Below are 19,818 nucleotides of genomic sequence, written 5' to 3' on the forward strand. Positions count from 1 at the left end.
ACACTGATGCCATGGGGTAGTAAGGCAAGTTTTCAATGAGTGCCATTTCACACATAAGAAAACCGGACCTTGCAAAGATGCTGCAGCAGAGGCAAAAGAGAAGAAACGGGGCCTCCAGACTCTTAGTCCAGGCCTCTCCTCAGTATACTCTGCCCCACTCTGCTCTAAACCCACCTTCCCCTTGCCTCTCAGCACAGATATTCCTATATTCTGAGATCAAGCTAAGTTCATCTCCATAGGCACCCAACCTAACTATAACCTGACCATCTGGGGTTCAGGGGCTCAGGGAAGTCTGGGCAGGTGCAAGAGACAGACAAGGCAGGCAAAGGGAGATCAGAAGGCATCCTGTGGACCTGGGTGTCTCCCATTTTATGATCAGGAAGACCATAACATGTGATGATAACTGAGCTTACCACATTATCAGGTTTCAATAGGAGCTTAGTGGATACTCACTAAATATGAGCTGCTATTTCAATTTGGAGTCACCTCTCCAGCTTCCAAAGAAAAGACCAGAGGAAAGGGACTAACCCTCATTTGGCACCTACTGCATGCTGGGCACTGTGATAGGCACCTGGCAGGGAAGCAGCATAGCAGAGTCAGAAAGAGCATGGGCTCTGGCATCAGACTTCCTAAGGTTTGAATCCCAATCTGCCCGTGATTAGCTGTGTGCCCTTGAGCAAGTGAACTTCCATTTTCTTCATGGGGAAAATGGGATAACACTCATTTTGAGTTTAAATAAACTCAAATGAAAAGGAGAAAAAGAATCCTTATAACTTCATAGAGTTATAAAGATTAAATGAGTCTAGAACATAGTGGGAGCCCAATTAATATTGCCTATTAATACTCAGTAAGTATAATATTCTTTATTTCTCACAGCCACCCTAACATGCATATTACTGCCAACATTTTTTACAGATTAAAGAATTGGGACGTTGCCCCAAATCACATGGCCAGTAAAGAGACAAAATCTCAATTAGAATCTAGACCTGTTGGACCCCAAAGATCAAATCCTCCCTCATCACCACCCCAAGGTGACTTCCATTTGCAGCCAGAGGTCAGGACAAGATGAGCTTAAATTCTGGCAGACCCTCCTTAAACTCTGACCCAGAAGACCAGGCATGCCCGATGTTACGATGAGTGGAAGCACTTACCCAGAGGCGATCAGCACCCGGGACTGGGCGATGGCCAGTCGCTGCAGGTTGGTACGATTCAAGGTCGCCAGGGCCATTCTTCCAGTCTTTCCATTGACTCCTGGGGGGCTGGCAGGAGAGCCCACAGTTGTGCCAGCCGGCATGCCGGAGGCTTGCCGCCGGCTTGCCTGCGATGGGATGGTTTTCACTGGGCCCCGAACGGCGCCCATGCTGTGCAGTGGCTTGGTCCCTGGGCCTAGTGTTGGAGGCAACTTGACCACTCCAGATGGGGGCATGTTCTTGCGGGCCCCCGGGGGCTGTAGGGGCCCGGTGCTCCCATTGACCACAGCTGCCTTAACACTCATCACCAGGACACACTGCGGGCAGGAGCAGGGTGGGGCGGGGGGCGAGGCAGCTGACCCAGGGCTGGCCGGCCAAGATTGAGCCTTGGGCAAGGTGCCAGTGACCATGGGGTAGATGAGGTCGAGACGCCGGCGGACGCGGCGTTGGCGCTGGGTCTGCCGGTTGATCTGGCCCATGGTGCTGAAGTCAATGACGTAGCTAAAACCGATGGAGGTGAGGTCGATCCAGGGGTGCTGCTTCTCATAGGCGTGCTGGATGGTAATGCCCACTTCCATGTCATAGGGGGTCCAAGAGCCATTGTCATTCTCCCACTCCCACACCACGCCTTTCCCAGGGGCAGAGGATGGGTCATAGTAGTTGCGTCGAACAGGGCGAAGGGTCCCTGCCAGAGCAGGACAGAGGAAAGTGTAGGGGTTAGCAAGGAATGAAATGTGATTGATGTGATTGTGTTACCTTAATAGGCAAACATCAAACAAGTCCTACGGTGGGCCAGGTACTACTCTACCTCTTGAGGTATCATTCCAGCCTTTAAGGAGTCTACAGCAAACAAGGATAAGAGCAGATGAGTTACAATGTGTTGGTTGTGGGGGACAGTGCCCGGTCCTGGAAAGAGCATCTCCCGGCTTGGAGTCAGTAGACCTTAGTTTGCAGCCAAATTAGTTCACTTATCAGCTAATACAGAATGTCTTTGTCTCCTTTTCTTTCCTGGGAAATGGGATAGTAATTACCTCATAGGGTTTCTGTAAAGATTTAATATGCCTCAATTATTCATTCCACAAATATATAATGAGCCACTGTGTAAACCAGGTACAGGATTTCATGCGTCCTTACCTTACACTAAGGTATATATATATATATATATATATATATATATATATATATATATAAAGCCGTGACCACATAGTAGGTATTCCTAAATACATACTCCTTCTCTCCTGCCCCTCTAAACTGCCACCCCACCCATCCCCAGCCCTGAAGGACCATGGAAACCTTGGGAAGATTCTGCCTTCATCAGGAGAGGCTTCCCAGAGGTAATGGCCAGAGGTAACTTTATAGAGGAGATAGACAATGGCGCTTTACTGTGTAGAGATAAAGAGAAATCAGGCTCCTGAAAGCCTCCCATCTTATATTGGCATTGAATCTTATATTAATAACAATAATAATGGTCACAATCATTTCATTTTTATCTAGCTTCTTTCAGGAACCTCAAAGCCTCCTAAATTTTAATTTTCACTGGGTGGAACAGGGAAGAAGGCAGCGTTATTACGGGGGAAGGGTATGCAGAAATGAACCGGCAGCAGCCCAGGAAGGGGACTAACCCTGGAACTGTTGCCTTTTCTCCCCCACCCACACAAAACTTGAATTCAGCCCCATCCCTACGCTGGGCCCATTTCGTGGGTGTCAATATCAAGGCTCAAAATGCCTGGCTCATGGGAGGGAGGAGAGGCTGGGAGGGCTCCAAGGATGCTGGAATCTCTGCTGTGGCAGATTTAAGCTTCATCTGTCAAAGTGGTGGGAAAAGGCTTCCTTCTCCAGCCTCTGACCCACCCTCTCCTCCAACCCAGAGGGAGACATCAAGACTGAGGACAGAATCCCATTCAAGTGGGGAAGAAAAGGAACAATGGCCATTCAGGCCTTTGCCAGGGTCATAACCCACCCCTCACTCCATCTCCAAGCCCCTTAATGATCCAAAACATCAACATTCAGAGGCACAGAGGGAGAAGTAGAACAATTCCCCTTTCAGCCACAGGACCTCTGCTGGGGTAGGGGGCCTGGGGTAGTGGCCTGGGAAGAGGGGAGGAGGAAGAAGGGGCTTGGGCCATAGGTCCCTCCTCCTTTGCATCCATTTCCTCTCTAAGCAGCCAGCTTGCTAAGGAACAAAGAGCAGGGCCTTCCAGTTCACCTGGGGAGAGCCTTCCAGCTGTGTGATTAAGCCTTAGTTTCCTCATCTGCAAAATGTGGGTCCTGGGTAGCTATTTCAGGGAGGATTTGAGGATTAAATGAAGGAATAAATATAAAGTGCTAAAATAGCACCTGTCACATGGCAAGAGCTCAATAATTGTTGGTGATTATTATTCTAATTTATTTTCTATTATATGTCTAAGGATTGAGAAATCATGGGGAAAGTTTAATTTGGGAGATGCTGTGTGTGTGTGTGTAACTCATTTGCACAATCATTATTACTTAGAAGGGACCTTCACCTATCCCATAGCAAATGATCTTCCTGGCAATCATATGAAACACCTTTTACAGATAAGGAAATTAGATTTAGGGAGCTTAAATGACACTATTTTATATTCTCTACAGGTCAAGTGTCTTGACCACTTTTCTCAAGTGTGATTAAAGTGGCATTTTTTTCCCAACAGTAATATCAATCCTGGGGGTGCCTAGAGTTGCCCGGGAGCTTCTGCAAGCTATGCCCTGACTCTTAACATACCTTCCCCGTTTGATCTTTCTCTAGCCCTTGTAATTTCCTCTGTTCCTATCCTCTCACACACTTTTCACCAGTTCCTGTACCTGTTTGCCTACTGATGTTCTCCTAGGCATTCAAGTTCTTTGTCACTTGTCATCCATTCCTTGGATTGCTCTCCAAGTCCAGGCCCCACCCTCAGGAGGTTAATTCAGGGAGTCTAAAGTGCGTATCTTAACTATACATTACCTGATCTGAGAAGGAGCCTCTCTACACTGTCTATCTGCACCTGTGGTCCCTTAAGTGGGGGCACTGTATATCTCTGTATTCTAGTGGCTCGCACAGAGTTTGGCAGTAATGAGGGTTCCACAAATGTGCTATGATTGATTAAAGACCTCACTACTTTTCCATTTAATCATTTATCACATATTACTGAGTACCTATTAGTTTCTATGAGAAAGGCAAATATTTACACATTCCTCAAGTAGCTTATAGTCTAAGATGGCAAAGAAGACAAGGATGTGAATGTCTATTTATGAGGCAGAACATGCCACAAGAAGGATGCCAACAAAAAATGGTATGGGGGCTCAGTTGGCAGGAACCTGGCCATATAGCCACTCTACTTATATGCCTTCCATGATTCCCCTTAGGTAAGGACCAAAATCCTTTCCCTCCACCAGCCTGTCACCCTGCACCACAGTGCCCCCTCACATATTCCACGAACTCTGCCCCACTTCTACCACACCGGCCTCCTTCAGACCCTCCCCCTTTCATGCTTCTCCAATTCTGGGTCTTTTCACAATGCTGATAAAACACTTTGGCACCCTCTTCACTGATCATCCTTCAGATACCAGTTGATTTTCTCAAGAAAGCCTCTCTGTGCTGCCCTGACCACACTGAATTCCCATTCCTCTCCTCCATGGTGCTCATCTCACTGTGCAAGTACATATTTATTGTGTGGCTAATCCGATGAATGTCTGTCTTCCTCACAAGCCTCCCAATCCCAGGAGAGTGGGTACCAAGGTTTTTGCTCACAGTAGAATCCCTTGCACCTGGCATGGCCTAAGGCTCAAAACATTGATTGAATAAATAAAGTAATGAAGATCTGGAGACCTTTCCAAGGAACGGATGGCACATGGCATAGAACTTGAATGCTCAGGAGAATGTCAAAGGAAAAATGGCAAAAGAGAACATTTCGGTGGAAAAACCTGGTGAACACTGGGGTGGGGTGGGAGAGAGAAGAGAACTACTGAGGGAATGAGGATAAAAGGGCTATCTATCTCTTTTGCAGGAGTGGAGGAAATTACAGGGAATTGAGGAAGATAAAACTGGAAAGGTATGTTAGAGCTAGGGCGTGGAAGGTTGGAACGCCAGACTGTGGAAGGTTTAATTTGTAGGCCCTGGGGAGCCTGCACATTTGTTAAGCATAGAAGTAACCAGATCAGAACAGTTCCACTAATTACTCCCAGGTGATAAGTAACGAGAATGCTGGCAGTAAAAATGGAAAGAAGGTGACAGACAGGAGACTCTACGGAGGAAATGGGTAGGACCTCACAATGAGTAACTGAGTGCTTTCCAAGTGAGGTTCAAGGATCTGCTTTAGAATCTCCTGGGATATGGATCAGCAATACACTTCAACGGATCAAAATTTTAGAGGGCCTGGGCATCTGCATGTCAACAACTGCCTTGGGTTTTCCTCATCCACACCAAAGTTTGAACCACTTGTTCACATGTACCTGGAAATAGCAGGTACCTAATTAAGTCTCTGATTGATGGAATAAGTCAAATAATTCTTAAACTTTGGCCATGGGCAACCAGGAAAAGAGAGGCACCATTAGCAGACAGAGGGATGTCAAGAAGAAGAACTGGTTTGGAGTTGGAAAGTTGTTTAGCTCTGTTCAGGGCTAGAGGACCTCAAATAGGCATGGAAGAGAGTTAGAGACAGTGGGAGATCTCAGAACCAAAGTTTTGGGACAAGAAAAAATTGTGGGATTTCATTCTCTGTTATTTTCAGGGACCAACTCATTTGGAATAGGCTAGACTCAGACCTTTCTAGAATAAGGATCATGAACTAGACATTCTGAGGAAATTCCATCTGGTCCTAAGGCACAGTGATCCAAGGAAAGGCCTCTTATAGTTTCCAACAACAGACTTGGGACATCAAATCACCCGGGAAATGAAAAGCAACACCTTCCAGTTATGACCTGAGATCTCTGGGGCATTTCTGTCACATCTGCTCAAGTGACTCACTGCTGTTACAGCTTCCCCACCTTGTCAGTCCAGGAAATCACATGCCTCTCACTGCAACCCTTGCCTCAATGAGAATGTTCCAGGAGGGCAAAAACTTGAATTTTTTTTATTACTGTATCCCATGTGCTTGGAGCAGTGCCTGCAGGGACTAGGGGCTCTGTAACTATTTAACAAATGAAGGAAGGAGTAGAGCTCGAGGCATTTGATGTGGAACACACATGTACCATTTACTAGCTGTGAACCCTTGAGCAATTTAATCTCTTTCAACTTGTTTCCTTTCCTGTAAAATGGAAATAACTCTAGGTTCTTCCTAAAGTTGATGTGCAGATTACACATATGTACAGTGGGGGCAACACAGTACATTCTTGGGACTGTCACTTTCACCATGACCTTCATGGTGCCTTCCTCCTCAGCCCCTGTGCTCACACAGGGGGGCTATTATGAGGGGCCTGGAAATCAGCTCTGGCAAACTCTTTAATCACACCCACACTCTTCATTTGACCCTTCTCATGTCATAAAAGAAACAAAACTTGCACAGAAAACTCTGGAAAGAACCCTCCCCTCACACCATGATGCTTCTTGTTATTAGCAACATCACTGGTACAGGGCCAAACCAATTCACATGCTGACCTGCAGTTTGGGGAGAGAAGCATGAGAAGCTAAGGGACTTGCTCAAGGTCACACCATGAGATGGTGAATCTAGGAGAAGAGTCCAAGTCAGGTCTCCCAACTCCCAGCCCCAGCTTCCCCTACCCTCTTGCTGTGGCCTTGGAGATGTCAAAGATCAGGTATGTTGGAAGATGTAGGGCAAGTGAGGCTGAAGTAAAGTGCTCCAGGTCCTGCCCTGCAACAGAAAAAGGGCAGCCCAGGCAATGTGGCTATGGGCAGAGAGGGCCCAGCCAAGGCTTCTGGAAGCAGCTTAGACCCTATCTCCTCTACCTCACCCCATTCCTTTCCTTCTTCCAGATTCTCAGGCCCCAAGTGCCTACAGACTAGAACAGAATGCAAATGAGTTCAGACCCTGAGGCAGTCTGGGGATGAAGGCCCAGAGCAAACAGGGGTGGGCAGATGGTGTCTGCAGCATCCTAGCCATCTCCCTGGAGACTGGCTGGATGAGGTCAGGAGCCCAGGGGAGTAGAGAGACTGAGGAATCTGCAGCCAGGCTGGCAAAACAAAGCTCCTGTGTCAGGAAACGTCACTAGATAGATGAGGCAACAAAAAAAGAGAGGGATCGCCTCTGGGTAGGGGACTTCCAGCTCTCCTTTGTTTATGGGGATGTTTCTGGTTCCCAGCTTTAAATTGTGGCTTGGGGACAGCGGGTAATTTAATTAAACATTGCCAGGGCTTGGCTGAGGTTGCCTGGGAGCCGCCAGTGGTTTAAAGTTCCTACCCAGTCATGGCCTTATCAATGAGCCACATAGAGAGGCACTGAGGGCTTGTTGATGGAGAAGACAGAGGAGGGGGCGCAGAACCCAGCAACCTGGAGAGAGGCCTATTCTAATTTGACAAGCTCCAGTAGAACCAGCAGTCCCAGGAATTCAGCACAGGGCCTGGCGCAGAGAATGGGGTTGCCTGCTCATACCAATACACCAATGGAGGGGAGTGGATGAAACCAAAGCAGTCTGAGCCATGTACCTCAAAGACAAAGCAAACCACACCCTGAGGCAGTCTTTAAAATGCTCTCAGGGTAGTTTTCTGCCTGTTTTAAAATCTGAGGAGCCTCCAGCCTCTAAACTGTTGGCTACCAGCCAACAGGAGTGGGCAGGGCAGAGGTAACCTCTGTCCTTCAGCCTGGCTTTCCCTAGAACTTCTTCTGTCAAAAGGGCCCGGGGTACCTTTCTAAGTACCCTCAAACAGAGATTAAATCTTTGCCCTTCCCAAACATGGGAGAGGAGCTGGCATCTTTGTATCATCAGGGCAGGTCTCTATAAGCTGCAAAGATATCCTCTGAAATAGAAAAGCTAACACCTGTCCATCTATTTTGAGCAGGACTGGAATTCCCTGTCAGGTGTCTTAACTGCTGACATCCCTGGTCCTACCTCTGCTCGAAGCCTCCTCCCTTCCTCTCTCTCACATACACACACACAAGCACAGACCCTCCCCCAGCCTGACCCTTCCACCCTCACCTCCACAATGGCTATCCAAATTGCAATTATATTCTTTTCCTCCCTCTTGATCCTCTTTCTCAATCTCCCCACATTCCTCCTTCCTCCCTCCTGGTCCCAGTCATTCTCTGTCCCACTTCCCTCCCTTTCCCACCAAGGCTGAAGCCCCTCCAGATGCTAACACTTCTGGAATCCTTTCCCCAGAAAGCATTACTCAATCGTCCAGTGTCTGCAAGGTCCTTAGCAAAGAGGTTCATGGGAGTTATGACTAAAGGAAGGGACATGAGGGGGGAAAGATACTCCTTTCCCATGACAATCCTAATTAGCACACAGGATGTGGGGGCTTTCCAAGGAGTATGAGATGCCTGCTCAAACAGCTGTTCTCTGATCCTCTGAGGCTCTCCTAGATATTGCTGTACTCGCTCCCTCCACACCTGCCAGTCCAGGCTCCTTGCTTATGTTCTGCCCCAGCCTATAAAGCAGAGCTGGAATTCCAGAATTCTCTCTCCCCACTCCCCATCTCCCTCACTTTAAGATTATGGGGAGACCGTGGATTCTTGTACCAGGTCATCAACTAACCCTCCATGCACTGAGCTAAGCAAAGATAGGCAGTTCTGCCCTGCTACTTCCTCCACTGTCCTGCCACCCTAACCCACATGCTTCTTCCCTCTGACCTGGAAAGGCTGGCCAGCTGGGAAGTGGGGTTGTGCTGCCACAGTGGTAACTTGATTCTCAGAAAAAAATAAGAGTTTAGTTCTCTGGGAGGCCACAATGCCTTTCCCTCATAGGCTAAGGCCTCAGGAGGAAGCCTGGGGACAGTTTCTGCTTAGGAATCTGCCTCCTCCTCCTCCACGGACAAAGGGAGCGGCTTCCCTGCCTGGCATTCCCCAGCCACTCCCTCCCTCTCCTCTCTCCGTCAGCACAGGCCTGTTGCTTCAGCACTTGGAGTGCACAGGGAGCAGCACTCACCAGTGCCACAGCATCCAGGGGACAAAATCCCCTCGATCCATTAAGAACTCCAGCCTCTGCTCCCTCCCCATACTAAACTCCACCTAGAACCTCCAGGGACAGTGTGGGAAAGCATCTGACCCCTGAGGGGCCTTGGCAGTAGGATAGTAACAGCAGTGCCGGTGGTGCCTGAAGCAAAGCATGGTTAGTGGAGGTGTGAGGGAGGAGAGCAGGAAGCCTTTGCTCAGAGGTGTGCCAGGGCTGGGATTATTGGCTAGGACGATCCCGGAGTTTCTACATGGGAGGATTTAGGGCCAGCAAGCCCTGAAAAGGGCGTGGAAGGGGTTTTGTAGGGGCTGGATTGAAGCTGGGTTTGCATAAGCAGAACACTGATACTACTTGGATGGGCCTTTATTTGGGGGGAGAGGGTCTCAGGAAGATCCTGGGGAGTAAAGCGCCTACCACCACGACCTCTTGGTGACACTACTGCATGGGATTAGGTGGTGGGCAGGTGAGGCGAGAGATCCTGGGGAAGGGGCGCGGGCGGGGCAGGGGTGGCCAGCTCACCCGTGTCCTGGCGGAACTGGTTCATAGACTGCAGGTCGATGATGTAGGGCGCGAGACGGCTGTCCACCTGGCCCAGCACCACGCTGCCCCCTACGCGGGGGCCAGCGCGGACCACCGCCTCGATGTGGTGGCTCACGGCCGGGCTGTAGGGTCTCCAGCGGCCGTGCTCGTTCAGCCATTCCCAGACAACCACGGCCGAGGCCAGGAGCATGGCGAGCCCGGGGCTGTGGCAGCGGCGCTGCGCTGCCTGCCTCCCGGGCCCAGCGCGCCCGCCCTCCTCCGCTTCCTTCTGCGCCGCCGCCTCCGGGCCTCGACCGCGCCCCCCGCCCCGCGCCCGAACGCCCAGGGCAGCCTCAGCTCCGGCCCATCGGCCCCTCCCCAGCCGTGCATCCACCGGGGCCAGGAAACCAAGGCTGCCCGGCTAGGACCGCGCGCCGCTGCCGCCGCTGCCGCCGGGGTCTGCTGCTGCTGCCGCTGCTCTGAGGGATCGAGTCGCTTCATGCAAGTGCCCGGCTTGCTGCAAACAGGCCCCCGCCTTGCAAAACCACCCGGCCGGCGCGCGGCCGGAGCCGCAGCGGCCGCGAGCTGCTGGGGCAGACCACGAGGCGAGGACCGAGTCTTCACACCAGTTGCGCCTCGGGCTCTGCAGACGCCGGGGAGGGATCTCGCCGCACAATCGCGCTCGGAATGGCCTGCTCGGCTCCCCTCCCCTCTCTCCCCTCCCTCCTCACCCTTTCCCCGCACGAAATGCAGTCCCCGCCTCGGAGAGAGCTCCCCCTCCCTGTGGCTCTGCTCAGTTGCTTCCAGAAGGAATCGCCCTTCCCACACCGGGCGCTACGGCAAACAGGAGCCCGTGGGGATTTCCCCCTTCCTTGCCTGCTGTGAAACCACCCGCCATGACTCGGTTTCGGGGACCGCAGCTGCAGTACGTCGGCAAACTGAACACCTCCCTACCAGGAAAAGAATTTTCTTTTTTTAATGCAGTGCGATCAGTGCCCGCAGCGCGAGCTCCGAGACACACAATGTCTCCGCTGGCGCGCACGCACTTGCACACTCGTACTCACACACCCCTACCCCCCTCTCCCTCTGGCTCCTATTCGCTCAGCCTAGCCCGCATCCTTAGCTGTCTGTCAAGGATGCCGAAGCCACGCCCCCTTGCTCCTGGGCTGGGTGCCCCGGAACTCACGCACCCCCTACTGGAGCAAAGTGACTCCTGCCGGCAGTGGGTGCACACTAGTTTCTGCTCTGCTCTGCTCTGCTCTGGTCCCTCAAAGAGACGCAGCAATTTGGCGAATGATGGATTTAGGGAGCAAATGTGTTTTTTCTGGCCCACCTGACGCTATTAGAGTCAAGAAGACGCATACCAAATTTATTCTACAGTGCTTGTACGACCAAAATAATGGGACACTAGTACAGACACTTTTCTTGGTTATTTTGGTCATTGATAATGTCCACGACAATCTAAATGGGTGAGCTCTGACTAAAAGGGAAAATTGAAAGCAGGATTACAGGCTAATCTTATCTTGCCGGAGAACACAAACTTTGTTTCGCTGAGGTTGCAGATATCTAAAACCTGAGTGGAGTCATATGATCTAGATCCAGGATAGAATGTGGAAAATATATTAAGTGTTAGAGGGGCGATTGTGAATCTTCTTAAAATAACTGTTTTCTTTCATAATATTCCATACGCTCTTTTTCATGTTTTGGAAGATTTGGTTTCTTTCTTTTTAAAAAAATTCTTCCTTTCTTGTTTACAGAAGTCCTTTCTCTTATCACTGGTATATTCCTACCCTTTTTCCTCCCTCTATTCTTAACCCTTCACGCCCAGAATGCTTAATACAACACAAGAAAAAGTATCAGTTCTGCTCTCCTCCACACCTCCAAAAACACCAGGCTCTAGGCTACCTCTGGGCTTTGCTTTTGGGGTCTCCTTGCCCCATATCTCCCCTGCATTCCCTCCTGAACCTAGTCAGCCTCTCCCTTAAGGACACTCTCCCAATAGAACTCAACAAACACTATTCACGAAAACACTGAATTTTGGAGTCTAAAGGGCAAAAGGAAAAGAGTCATGAATACCTCGGTAAACCCAACCTAAAGCCATTATTACTCCCATTTTGCAAATGACAAAGCTTAGGGAATTAAAGCAATTTGTCCAAGGTTATACACATCTAGCCAGATTGGAACTTAGGTGGACTGACTCCGATAAAAATGTCTATTCCATAATACATGTCATACCACCCAGATGTAGAACAATAGGAGGTAAGGCATGTAGCAGTGTAAAAGTGTCTCAGTATGAAAGAAGGAAGGAATTCAATGAAGGGGAGGGAAAAAATGAGAATACAGTGTTCTGGAAGAGAAACAAAACTAGAATGGGAAAAGGAAAAGTCATCTAAAGTTTTAGTGAACTACTTTTAATCCAAATCATGCATCCAAGAGTATGAAGGCTTAGAAAACTTTCTTATGACTTTGGTAGGCATGCATGCAGAAACTACCAGAAGTAATTGAGAAGGAAGCTGGAAGTAGTGGGAAGGAGACAGCACAGACCAGCAAAGCCAGGAATTCCCAGGTGGAAAAAACCTAAGCCAAATAAGAGGGCTTTGAAAAATGATAAATGGGTTTTCTGAAAGATGAGTGGGAAGCAGGAAGAAACTGGTTCCTCTCTATGTCCAGCCTGATTTTGCATCTGATCTTCTTGTACCTGTCATGTTAAACATGGCAGACTACCACAGAAGAACAAATAGGCCTGATGATACATATGAGGGTTTGAATATAATCTGATTTATTAACAACAGGAAATATATAGATGACTTGATATTAGTGGTCAGTCATGTTATAAAAATATGTGTTTTGATAAGAATTTGGCTGTGATAATTTATAATTCATTAAAACCCATTTGGCAATAATTACTTATAATTATACATTATTAATATTATATATATATATATGTTTCTTAGAGCTCCCAAGAAGATCCTAGTTTTAAATAATCTGTATCATTAACCCTTGAAAAATTCAGAGATTCATTTTAGTATCCAAACAACACCTCCCAAATTGTCTCATGTACCCATAAATGGCATGAAAATCTTTGATCGGATGATGCACTCTGATTTGTATTTTGGACAATGTGGTGGCCATAAAATCTCAATAATGAAGACAAGTTGAGAGAAAACAGTGTGAATCATTCAAAGGATAATTAGATAATACTTTTAAAAATGTACTTATTGCTTTAAAAATGAACTAGGATAACTATAACTGCACTTACAAGATACTGTTTAGTAGAGGCCCATGGGACCCATTCTATTTACAAAAGCAGATTTTAAAAATTATACATTTGAATATGTATTAGTTACCTATTGCCACATAATGAATTACCCAAAACTTAGGGCTTAATGCAACAAATATTTATTATCTCAGTTTCTGTGGGTCAGGAATCCAGCGTGGATTATCTGAGTGTCTCTGCCTCAAGATGTCTGGCAAGGCTGACAATAAGTTGTTAGGCAGGGCTATGATCAATTGAGAGAGGATCTGTAAGTTCACTCACAGGGTTGTTGACAGGATTCAAGTGCTGTTGGACTGAGGGTTTAGTTTCTTACTGACTGCTGGCCATAGACACCAGTTCTCTGCCACATGAGCCTCTCCAAAGAGTAGCCCACAATACAGCAGCTAACTTCCATTAGTGTGTGCAGGTAAGACAGCCAAGGATAGCAAACAAGATGAAAACCATTGTCCTTTTGTAATCCAATCTTAGACATGACATCCATCATTTTTGCTTGAGGAGATTACACAAGGACATGAATACCAGGAGACAGGGGTTATTGGGGGCCATTTTAGATGCTGCCTACCACAGAACACTAATGAATCCTTTTGAAATAAATAGTTTCAGCTATTAGGTAATTTAAACATTTGCCTCAAATTGTGTGGCCTATGCAATTATCAAACTTCAGTTTTTAAATTTTTATTTATTTTTGTTAGGAATGTATTGCCTAATAACTAATGAAAAATCTGTTAATAAAGTAGAAAAAAATCTAAACTTGAATCAATTTAACAGTATAACCTATGAACAAATGACAAAAAAATTGACAGATGAGAAACTATTCAATCCACAAACTTGTGGAAAACTTTTAAACATATGTCTCTCAGATACTGATAGATAAAACATGTCTCCAGTTAATAAGGGCATAGTGTCTAAATCCCATAAATTAACAAACTTGATTTTATGGAAATATGTAGCACCTACATCTTAAAACAGCAAAATCTTTTCAAGTACACATAGGACATTTAACACCACAGAATCAATATCATGCAAAGCTCTGTGATCAAATCCACTGGAATGAAAAATCAACAACATCTACTATATAGAAGGTCCAGAGTTCAATGCCCAGGGCCTCCTGGTGAGGGCAAACTGGCCCATGCGGAGTGCCAGCCCGAATGAGAGTGCTCCCCCTCACAGGAATGCCACCCCGCGCAGGAGTGCCAGCTGACACAGTGAGCTGGCACAGCAAGATGACGCAACAAGAGACACAGAGGAGAGGCAATAAGAAGATGTAGCAGAACAGGGAGCTGCTGAGGTGGCACAAGAAAATGATCACCTCTCTCCCACTCTGGGAGGTCCCAGGATCACTTCCCAGAGCCACATAGTGAAAATACAAGCAGACACAGAAGAATAGGCAGCGAATGGACACAGAGAGCAGACAATGGGAGAGTTGAGTGGAGAGAAAGAAAGAAAGAAATCTTTAAAAAAAAAAAAAAAGCCTGACATGTTTGGGAATTCAAAAAGTAAACATACATTTCTAAAGAATTCATATGTCAAAAGTGCCTTATGGCATTCCAAATATATATAACCTGTCATCAATGATCTTTGTATAATATAAGCTTCTGCTTGAGATAATTTCAAACCAAGCATTGGGCTTTCCAATTAAGATTAACCCTACTTTTTGGGCTTTTAGAAAAATAGACTTTTTCCTTCTGCTTGAGATAATTTCAGACTAAGCATTTGGCTTTCTAATTAAGATTAACCCCACTTCTTGGGCTTTTAAAAAAAATAGACTTTTTTTTAAGCAGTTTTAGGGTTACAAAAAAATTGCAAGTACATAGGGTTCCCATGTAATCACCCCCCCAACATGAACATAGTTTCCCTATTATTAACATCTTGTATTAGTGTGGTATATTGTTAAAAAAGTGATGAACTAATATTGATATATCATTAATAATATAGTTGGCATTAAGGTTCACTCTTTGTGTTGAACAGTTCTCTGGATTTTGACAAATGCATAATGTCAAGTATCTACCATTACAGTAGCAGATAGTTTTACTGCCCTAAAAATGCCCTGTGCTCTACCCAAACACCCTGGCAACCACTGATCTTTAGTTTTGCCTTTTCCCAAGGCCATATAGTTGGATCATATAGTATGTAACTGTCTTAGTTTGCCACAGGGCTGCTCATGCAAAGTATCAGAAATGAGTTGGCTTTTATAATGGAAAATTAATTAGAGGTGAAAGCTTATAGTTCCGAGGCTATGAAATGTTTGCTTTCTCATCAAAGTCAGCTACTGGTGATTCTGGGGCCTGCCACGTGGTGAAAATGGCCATGGATTCCTGCTGAGGTCCCACCTTCCCCTCCAGAATCTACTGTCTCCCGGAGCTCAGTTGTGGGCAACCAGACATAGGGCTTGTCTCTTTCCTGCCTCCTCTCTTAGCCTGCCAGGCTTGCTTCCTGAGTTCAGCTGTAAGCTCTCAGGCATTTGGCTCATCTCTTCAGCCTCCAGCTGCTCAGTGGGCCCAGCACCTTGGGGGCCTCTTTCCATGCCTCTGCACTCTGCTGGCTCCAGACTCCGGGACCTCTCTCAGCCCTCAGGGCTTCTCTGTTTTCTTGCAGTCCCGTCTCACGTGGCAAGATTATTACAGCAGCTTCCTTTTCCTGTGTGTGTGTGTCTCTCTCTGTGTCTCCATTTATATCAGACCCAGAAAGAGGGTGGAGACTCAAGCTAGCTCATGCCTCACTGAGGTAGTCCAGTCAAAAGGCCCCATACCCACAGGAATGGGTTAGTTCAAAAACATAATCTTTCTCTTTTCAGGATTCATGAAAGAACTTCAGACTGTCACAATAGCCTTTCAAGACTGATTTCTTTCAGTTAACAATATATATTTAGTGTTCCTCAATGTCTTTTCCTGGCTTGATAACTCATTTCTTTTTATCCATGAATAATATTCATTTGTAGTGATACACATACATGCAATTTGCTTATTCACTCACCTATAGAAGGACATCTTGTTTGCTTCCAGTTTTGAGTAATTATGAATAAAACTGCTATGCATGCAGGCTTTTGTGTAGACACAGGTTTTGGGATACAATTCCTAGATTATATGGTAAACCTGTTTAACTTTCTAAGAAATTGTCAAACTGTCTTCCAAAGTGTCTTCTCACCAGAAATGAATGAGAGTTCCTGTTGCTCTACATCTTCACCAGCTTTTGGTGTTGTCATTATTTTGATCGGAACCATTCTAATAAGTGTGCAGTGGTATCACATTGTTGTTTTAACTTGTGATTCTGCAATGACATTTGATGTTGAACATCTTTTCATATGCTTATTTGCTATCTGTATATTTTCTTTGGTGAGGTCTATTCATACCTTTTGCCCATTTTAAATTGGGTTGTTTCACTTATTGTGAACTTGTAAGAATTCCTATATTTTACATATGAATTCTTTTGTCAGAGATGGGTTTTGCACATATTCTCTTTCAGTCTGTGACTTGTTTTTTCACTCTCCTAACAATGTTTATGACAGAGCAGAAGTTTCAATTTTAATGAAGTCCAACTTACCAATTTTTCTGTCACAGATCATGCTTTTGGTGTTGTATCTAAAAATTCACTGTCAAACCCAAGGTCACCTAGATTGTCTTCTATGTAGTCTTGTAGAAATTTTATAGTTTTGCATTTTGCATTTAGGTCTATGATCCATTTTGAGTTAACCTGTGAAATGTGTAAGGTTCTTGGCTAGATTCTTTTTCGTTTTTTTTTTTTTTTTTTACATGTGGATATCCAGTTGCTTCATCACCGTTTGTTGAAAAAATTATCCTTTCCCTGTTGAATTGTCTTTGCTTCTTTGTCAAAGGTCAGTTGAATGTATTTCTGTGGATCTGGGCTATCTATTCTATCTATTCTGTTCCATTGATTTATGTTACATTTTTTTTCCTCACTGTAACTTTATTGTAAATCTTGAAGTCAGGTACTGTCAGTCCTCCGACATTGTTTTTCTGTAGTATTTTGGCTTTTCGTAAAAATTTTAGAATCAGTTTGTCAACATCCACAAAACAACTTGCCGGCATTTGGTATCAATTTGGGAAGAACTGACATCTTGATAATATTGAGTCTTCTCATCCATGGACATGAACATCTCCCCATTTATTTGGATCTCCTTTTTGAGTTCTTTCATTAGAGTTTTATAATTTTCTTCACATAGATCTTGAATATATGATTTATACCTTAGCATTTCTCTTTTTTTGGTGCTAATGCAAACTGTCTTGTGTTTTTAATTTTAAATCCCAGTTGTTCATTGCTTGTACACAGGAAAGCTATTGGCTTTTACATATTAAACATGTATGCTGCGGCCTAACCATAATCACTGATTAGTTCCAGGGGTTTTTTTGTTAATTCTTTGAAATTTTCTACATAGGCAATCACGCCATCTGTAAACAAAGTTTTATTTCTTCCTCCCCAGTTTGCATATCTTTTATTTACTTTTCTTGTTTCACTGCATTAGAGAGAACTTCCAATATAATGCTGAATAGGAATGGTAAAAGGAGACATCCCTTGTCTTGCTCCTGATCACAGCATCAATTTTCTCACCATTAAATATAATATTGACTGTAAGATTTTTGAAGGTGTTCATTGTCAAGTTGAAGAAGTTCCCCTGTATTACTATTTTTCTGAGAGTTTTTATCATAAATGCGCATTGAATTTTGCCAAATGCTTTTCCCACATCTATTGATATGAGTATGATTTTATTTCTTCAGCCCCTTTGGCATTTTCTCCAGTATTGGTTCACATATTTTCTAAGCCCCTACTCTCACCTGGGGTAAAAAGCTGGAATAGTGATAGGCCTTGAGGAGCTCAACTTGCTGGAATAGTGGGGGGAAAAGACCCTAGAGAGACAATAGAAAGATGATAGATAGATAGATAGATAGATAGATAGATAGATAGATAGATAGATAGACAGATAGACAGATAGATATAGATACTGTCTTGCTTTTTTATTGATATAAAGTTATAGTTCCTAATAGAAACAGAAGCCTATAAACCACTTAGAACAGAATAAGAGACAGAGGAGCTCAACAAATATAAGCTAGTGCTATTATTGTTATCCAATTCAAAAATTATTTAAACATTTGGTGGAATTCTCCAGTGTAACAGTGAAACCATATGGGCCTGGAGATTTCTTTTTCAAGAAATGCTTAAATACAATTTCAATTATATTATAATTTATTAATTCAATTAATTCATTTTATTTAATTAATTCCAATTTCAATTCCCCTTAAGAGTTATAGGGCTATACAAATTACCTCTTTCATATTGAATGAGTTGTAGTAGTTTGTGTTTTTTAAGGAATTGGTCCATTTAGCTAAGCTGTCAGATTTATGTTTGTAGAATTGTTCATCGCCTTTCCTTATCATCATTTTGACATCTGCAATTGAGTTGAAATCCAGTTTCATTCCTGATATTGATAATTCATGTCTCATCCCTCTTTCTTTCTGTCAGTATATGTGTGTTTGTATGTGTGTCCCTCACACTTTCTCTGCCAGTCTTGTTACAGATTTGTCAATATTATTTATCTTTTCAATGAACCATGTCTTTCTTTCATTGATTTTCTCTATTGTTTTCTATTTTCCACTTTATTTATGGTCTCTCCATTATTACTTCCTTCAGCTATCTTTGGTTTATTTTGCACTTCTTTTTTTCTAGGTTCTTGACAGGGTGCTTAGATGTTTGATTTGAGGTGTTCCTCCTTCCTTATGTAAGCATTTAGTGCTATAAAGTCCCCTCTCAGCACCGCTTTACTGGTTTCTCCCAAATTTGGGTATGTTGTATTTTCATTTTCATTCAATGTATAATGTATTTTCTATTTGCCTTGAGATTATCTCTTCAACACATGAATTATTTAGAAGTGTATTGTCTAGTTTCCAAATTTTTAGAGATTATTATTTTTCTGTTATTTATCTCTACTTTGATCCATTGTGGTCAGAGAAGACGTCCTTTACAATTTCAATTATTTTAAATTTATTGAGGTTTGTCTTATGGCCTGGGATATGGCCTAATCTTGGTATATGTTCTGTGGGTTTTTATTTGGTGGAATGTCCAATAAATGTCAATTAAATCCTGTTGATTGATGGTGTTGTTTAGTTCTATATCAATGCTGACTTTCTGTTTAGCTGTTCTATAAAGTGTTGAGAGAGGGTGCTGAGGTCTCCAACTATCATTTGAATTGGTCTATTTTTTCTTTCATTTCTGTAAGTGTTTGCTTCACATATTTTACCACTTTGTTGTTTTGTGCATATATACTTAAGATTGCTATATCTTCTTTACGTACTGACCCTTTTATCATTATATGATATCCTTCTCTATCTCTGGTAATTTTCTTTGCTCTGAAATCTGCTTTTTCTAATATCAATGCAGTCATTTCTACTTTCCTTTGATTAATATTTGCATGATGATGGAGGAGGTTATTGTTATGGGGGGAGGTGTGGGGTGAGGGGGGTGGGGGTATATGGGGACCTCATATTTTTTTAATGTAACATTAAAAAAATAAAGACAAAAAAAATAAGGAATACTGGGGAATGGAGGGAGTTGGTATGTGGGAACTATTATCTGCATCATATTTCTGTAAACTTACAAATGCTCTAAAAAATAAAATAAAATCATAAATAAATTTAAAAAATATTTGCATGGTGTATCTATTTTCTATCTTTTAATTCCAACCTTTTGATATTATTATATTTGAACTGAATTTCTTATAGACAACAAATATCAGGTCATGTTTTTAATCCATTCTGC

The 19,818-nt window shown here is 44.3% G+C and overlaps 1 protein-coding gene and 1 long non-coding RNA gene across 3 annotated transcripts in view; one reads left to right on the plus strand and one right to left on the minus strand.

Annotated features, from left to right (window-relative positions):
* Nucleotides 1-10,185, minus strand: part of DTX4 (deltex E3 ubiquitin ligase 4) — a 32,649-nt gene extending 22,464 nt beyond the window's left edge. The window contains exons 1-2 of one of the 2 annotated variants that reach the window (XM_004479244.5): nt 9,774-10,185; nt 1,152-1,875 (exon numbers count right to left, since the gene is read on the minus strand). In XM_004479244.5, coding sequence (XP_004479301.2) covers nt 1,152-1,875; nt 9,774-9,984 — 935 coding nt within the window. In that variant the 5' untranslated portion in view covers nt 9,985-10,185. The remainder of the gene's footprint in view (nt 1-1,151; nt 1,876-9,773) is intronic. The other variant, XM_004479243.5, reaches the window with a different exon arrangement.
* The window catches only part of LOC131280004 (uncharacterized), a 62,048-nt gene that overhangs the window by 33,934 nt on the left and 8,296 nt on the right, over nt 1-19,818 (plus strand). The gene's annotated exons all lie outside the window — the stretch shown is intronic.

The sequence above is a fragment of the Dasypus novemcinctus genome, chromosome 10, assembly GCF_030445035.2.
Source record: "Dasypus novemcinctus isolate mDasNov1 chromosome 10, mDasNov1.1.hap2, whole genome shotgun sequence".
Taxonomy (NCBI): domain Eukaryota; kingdom Metazoa; phylum Chordata; class Mammalia; order Cingulata; family Dasypodidae; genus Dasypus; species Dasypus novemcinctus.